This window comes from Mytilus edulis, chromosome 3 (assembly GCF_963676685.1).
Source record: "Mytilus edulis chromosome 3, xbMytEdul2.2, whole genome shotgun sequence".
NCBI classification, from domain to species: domain Eukaryota; kingdom Metazoa; phylum Mollusca; class Bivalvia; order Mytilida; family Mytilidae; genus Mytilus; species Mytilus edulis.
In genome coordinates this window covers 81,329,244-81,335,243 of record NC_092346.1, presented here as the reverse complement: position 1 = coordinate 81,335,243, position 6,000 = coordinate 81,329,244, and the positions used below count along the sequence as shown (strand labels likewise).

Genomic DNA, 6,000 nt, shown 5'->3' with positions numbered 1-6,000 from the left:
TAAGGATTAAAGTGACACTCGATATCTCTCTCTCTCCCGGAGTAACAGTGATAACAAGAAATGTTTCACTTGTCTGACATAATATCGGCACATATCCTTTGAAAATTGTTATAATGTGTGTCTGTGCACAATTATATTATTAATCTACGGTATATTTTATCAGATCAATTGATCAGATTAAGACAATATTTGTTGTGTTTGGATTTCAACTGCAATAAAACAGGATTATCTTTCTTGATTTGCGAGTTTTTAATTTTTTTAATTTTTAATTTTTAATTTTTAATTCTGAATTATGAATGATCCTTCTCAGCTTTCATAGTATCGTGTTAGGCGTACATTATTAAAAAATAATCTTAATTATCTCCATGTAAGACAAGTTTTAAATAATCGTAATAATTGGTTGTTATCATTGATTGTCGCGAGAAGAGCACACGGAAGAATTTAAATTCCCAAAACCGCAATGCTTTTAGACACACTTTGTTGCATATAAATGTGACAAAGAACTTCAAACATCATATAACTATTATATTATGAATATCTTATATACTAGAACAACTTCATTTAATAGCATTGTATTCCATTCATAATCTATAATGTTTATTTTCCCCCATTTTCTTTGTTATTTAGTTTCGTTATTATCATTATATAAATAAGTGCTATTCTGTAATCATAGTTTTAAAATCAAAGTAATTCAAATGTATTATCTTAATCTAGACGAAGAAAACATGCTTTCACATAGATGCATAGAGTGTAAATATAACTTATAATAGTTCTAAGACTAGTTTGATTAGGACATCCTTGATTTACAGTCTGAGACTCATCCATGGATGATCATTGGGCACGTCTTGGGATACTTTCAAACACCAGACCCAAGATTAAGATCCTTTTAACTAATATTCTGCAAATTGTTTTGATTTTGTATATCATGATTCTTCTATATATCAATATGTTATATGGAAGGATGGATGGACGGATGAATTGGAATGTATAGACAGATAGTTGGATAGATATATTTGACCATCTATCGTTCCAACCATCCACCTATTTGTTCATCCATCCAAAATATAGGACTATGAAATGGGTAATATAATCAATTCCCCAACATTTGGTTCAATCATCGGGAGAAAAACCCGAGATAAGATCCATCGGAATTCGAATACTTGAAATAATTTACTTAAAAGATATTCCAACACATGAAAATGTAATCCATTCAGTCAAATTTTGTTCCGCGCTATACGATATGGCTGAAGATATTTTTGATAAATATTGTATTTTACATTTTGCATAAAAATTTGCATAACCAAAATGCATTAAATTGTAACTGTAAGAAAATGCATTGCTTTAAATCCGTTAAAATTTATTCTTATCACACTCATAATTTGACCCAAAAAAAATCAAAATTGCAGTTTTAAGAACATTTAAACATTATAGAATTTCAATACAAGTTCAGAAAAATTACACAGTGTTGTTACTACAATATATGATGTTATACTGTAATTTTCATATCAGATTGTCAAACTTTTTTGAAATGATTTTGCGGAGAAATTAATTCATGGGAAATTGATCATACCTCTTAGAGTTAATCATACTATCTAAGTAAATTGTAAATGTCATTTATCATATTGCTGTTTAAAAGTCTAGATAATGTATAAGCTAGAGCATTTTGTACGATATATTTTATTGTATATTACACACAACATTTTCTTTCTTCATAACAAACCAATATAGACGTGAAAAATAGTTTATTTATTTGTTTGTGATAGCAAATCACTACATTTAAACATATATATAATCATTTACATTACATGTTATTACTGACTATAACAAACTCAGTAAATAAATTCTAAATTGTAATAATAATCATAAAATCCACTCTCTGTTTTACTTTTTAGGAATTAATTTGTATTGATGAAACCGACATACAGTTACACATTAATGTGTCATAAAGTTCCGCCCATGTCTTGTAATTTCATTGCTATATCGTCCAATTGTCTTTGATTTCCAGGAAAGCCTAGTAATATCGAGTAATCTGAGCATTCATTAGCCAATAAATCTTCAATATCATCGCTCAATTAAGAAGTGTCGTCGCGATTAACCGTTTTATTCAATGATGGTATTCAAGATGCAATAAAATAGAAAAACATAGCATTAGACAGAAATGACAATCTTACGATTCATTTGATAAAAATATTTTTGTAAAAGTTTCCAATTCAATATTTCGGAGAGAAAAAAACATCCGAATTTCAGACAGCAGTTAGATCTTAGGCGGTATTAGACAAACAGCATATTGCATATACATTTAACAAAATAATTTAGACGATCTTTTTTATCCAAAAAATAAATAAATGGATATGTAAAAAAGTAAAAATGGAAGGATTAGCGGCATTTGTGACAAAATCATTCATTTCGGACTCCAAGGGCAGTTCTGAAAAAGAACTACAAACAGAAATGAAGGAAGAATTGCCGATCCCTGATGAACCAACAGATTTAAGTTTGAAATCGAAAGAAGAACCAGACATTATAACAACACCTGAAGATGTGACGAAAACAGAATATATAGAGACCAATGAATTGTCCGACACCGGTATGTATCAGTTTATTTTTCTAATCTTAAATCTAAATATTTCTAAACTGCAGAACAATAAGCCTATATTGGTATTGAATATGTCAGGTACTTGCTGAAATCATTGTTGTTATAGTTTAAAAGAAGTACGTATATTTTTGAAAAAGAAATACAACAGCGGATTGTTTCTGTTTCTTTTACACATAAGTTCCAATTATTTTCAACTTAAAAAAAATCATACTATATAGAATAAAATTATTAAATTGACCTTCTTTTGCATATTCGAGATAACATAATCAGCCTCAATTTTTTCTGCAATATATCATGTTTTTATTTATTTTCTTACAAAAATATGTTTTGAAAGACTTTAATTTGAAAATAAACGCTGTCAAGGAATTCGAAGTAGGTCCGATTTCCCTAATTTATTTCGTACTTTTTCAAGCTTTTCGAAAATTCACAGTGCATCTTCATGTGTTAACTTTTAGTCTCTATTTAATAGTATGACGTATATCTCTAAAATTGACCAAATTATAGATATTTAGACATTTAGTTAATTCATTATAAATAAAATGTCCTTAGATGCAGATTTTTTCAAAAGCATGCAACATTTACAAGATTGTTCTTAATTTGTCTAAAACAGTGTTGAATAATATTGATGTTCTATGCTTAGAAATACGTAGAATTGTTGTAAAATGTTCGAAATGTATTGTGCAGATTATCTAAGTTCCTAAAGGTTTAAGCGAAAATCCGGTGTTGGCCCTTAATTTGAAAGAAGTAATTACAAAAACGACCTACTCCTATGTTAAAAATATGTATGTACATTCTGCTTCACTAAGTTTTAAAACAGAACCTTTTTTATAAAGATTAATTCAAAAATATAAAAATTTTAAACTTTAATGTTTAGATTGAATCATGTTTATAGTATTGGTTGCCATTGACATTAGTTGTGTAATGATTAATCCCAAAAAATGGGGGGAGGGGTGGGGAAGCGGGGCATGTTTGTTGTTTTCAATTATTCAGAAACTAACTGTTTTGTCAACAACATACATTAACAAGATTTTTGTTTAATCATTGTCTTTATTTTTTTATTTTTTTTATACATACAAACTCCTTCTGAGGCAATTGGTTATTCAAACACTTAAAAATCAATTGGAACAATTTCGTTAAGAATACAAGCCAACACAAAAAGATGAATGTCGGTACATAAAGCAACTTTTTTTTATCATCTTTGTAAGTCCAGTTAGAAAAAAACTACAAAATTAACAACGAAACGTCACGTTGAGCCAAGGAAACCACGACAGATTAGTATTAGACAAATATTAATCTGGAAAATATTTGGGAAAAAAACCAACATGAATTTATCCAATACGTATTTTAAAATATCTAATAGAATTAAGTAAATACTTATGTGATAGTGTAGGCTCAATACTAGAAGTTCAATGAAGATATCTTATAGTTGTTGTTGTCCTAGATGAAAAGAAACACTAACTTTCGATTTCATTAGTTGAATGAGTACACTTATTTAAATTTGAAAACAAAATACCGTCCATAAGCATTTATAATTACTCTAAATATCAGTATAACAATGTTAAATTTGCCAATTTGCGGAAGGAAATTTTTGTTCTTCCCTCGCCGGAATTCGAACACATGCTATTGTGATATCGAGACAACACCGTCTGCACTGTGTCTAGCGCTCAAAACCATTCGGCCACGTAGACTGAATTTATAATTCAGCTATCGGTGGCCTAGTGTTAATATATATAGCAGCAGTTAGGCTTAAAGTTCTTTTGAATGATATCTAAATTATTTTGAAAAGATAAAAGATATATGAAAAAGAAAAGATGTTAATGTAAATGATAACACATTGATCTCTGAGACACCTCCAAGACAAAAACACGTCAATCACTCTCATTTAACACCATATGTATATAAACTTATCACAGATACCAGGACTATAAATTTTGTATATATGCCAGACGCGCGTTTCGTCTACAAAAGACTCATCAGTGACGCTCGAATCCAAAACAGTTAAAAAGGCCAAATAAAGTACGAAGTTGAAGAGCATTAAGGACCAAAATTCATAAAAGTTATGCCAAATACAGCTAAGGTAATCTATGCCTGAGGTAGAAAAGCCTTAGTTTTTCAAAAATTCAAAATTTTGTAAACAGTTAATTTATAAATATAACAATATCAATGATAATTCATGTCAGCACAAAAGTATTTACCGGCGTTGTTAGTGTTTTGATCAATTTAATGGATATATTTTTGCTGCAACATATTCTTGTTGCAGTTTAATGTTTCAATTGCTGGTCTGGTATAAATTGCTTTGTATAAATTTGGTTTCAGAACCACAAGAAACAGACGACTTAGGCAGATATGGTACAATTTTGTTGGGTTTTTTTTCTTGCTCTTCAACTTCGTTATAAATCATGCCTTCCAACTGTTTTGATTGGAGTAAATGAGTCTTTTGGTGTATTTTTTTTTAGCTAAAGTTGACTATCTTTTTGTTTTGCCCTTTTGGTGCCACTGATAGATATAATTTGATAATAAAATGAAATATTTGGATGGATATATAAGATTGTTCATTGATCCTAATCGACTGATCATTTTCATCTGTTGTATGCTAAATGTTTTTCCGCGATAATATATTTGCACTATCACAATTAATTTCTGCTTTTCGTGTTGCGAATTATTCAGTTTCATCTTTGGTGAAATCCTTAATTTTAACTCTTACTCTTCCCAGACCAGGATATGCGTTTTCAAAACCCTTCTCCCTAGAAAAATCTAAAGGTCGTAGACTTAGAACTAATACAGTGAATGGTTTGCTTGGAAAACCAGATAACAGGGCATAAACTACTGACAGGCTCGCTCATGTGTGTAACACCGTAGTGGATTTTAACGACAGAAATCTATGTATTACTGAAAACTTATCTGCGATGTCACAAACTTGACAAATCATTTACGAAATTTAATCATCGGTAAAAAGACATCGTTCTACAAAATATAAATCAACTTGCAGATCCATCATTCAGGTATTTTCAATCCCATCTTTAATATTTATTATATATACAAACCCTAATAATGTCGTCATTTACTTAAAACCTATCCAAACCTTTAAAACAGACTTATTCAGAACAGATATGATAACGTACTGTTTTCAGGTCATTAAAGATTGCATTTTTTTTGGAATTAATATTGATTCACCAATACCTGGTCTTTGCATCGGAAATAAACACATTTATTCTAAAACCAGAGTTTCACATGATACCGGTTATGTTCTTCTCGTATCTTTTTTTATGATACTAGCTCCTAAACGGTTTTTATATAATCGTGCAATCAATTTAATTGAAGTCTGTGCTAGAATTTCAGTTACTGTTTGTAGTCCTTTGTTTATGTATGTATCATTGTCTGTTTGCGAATGTTCTTCTGTTTCTTAT

General features: G+C 29.6%; 1 protein-coding gene across 1 annotated transcript in view; it reads left to right on the top strand.

The window, feature by feature from the left end:
* The first annotated feature begins 1,892 nt into the window (after nt 1–1,892).
* Nucleotides 1,893–6,000, top strand: part of LOC139517589 (short stature homeobox protein 2-like) — a 28,495-nt gene continuing 24,387 nt past the window's right edge. Inside the window, exon 1 of the mRNA XM_071308806.1 lies at nt 1,893–2,584. Coding sequence (XP_071164907.1) covers nt 2,368–2,584 — 217 coding nt within the window. The 5' untranslated portion in view covers nt 1,893–2,367. The remainder of the gene's footprint in view (nt 2,585–6,000) is intronic.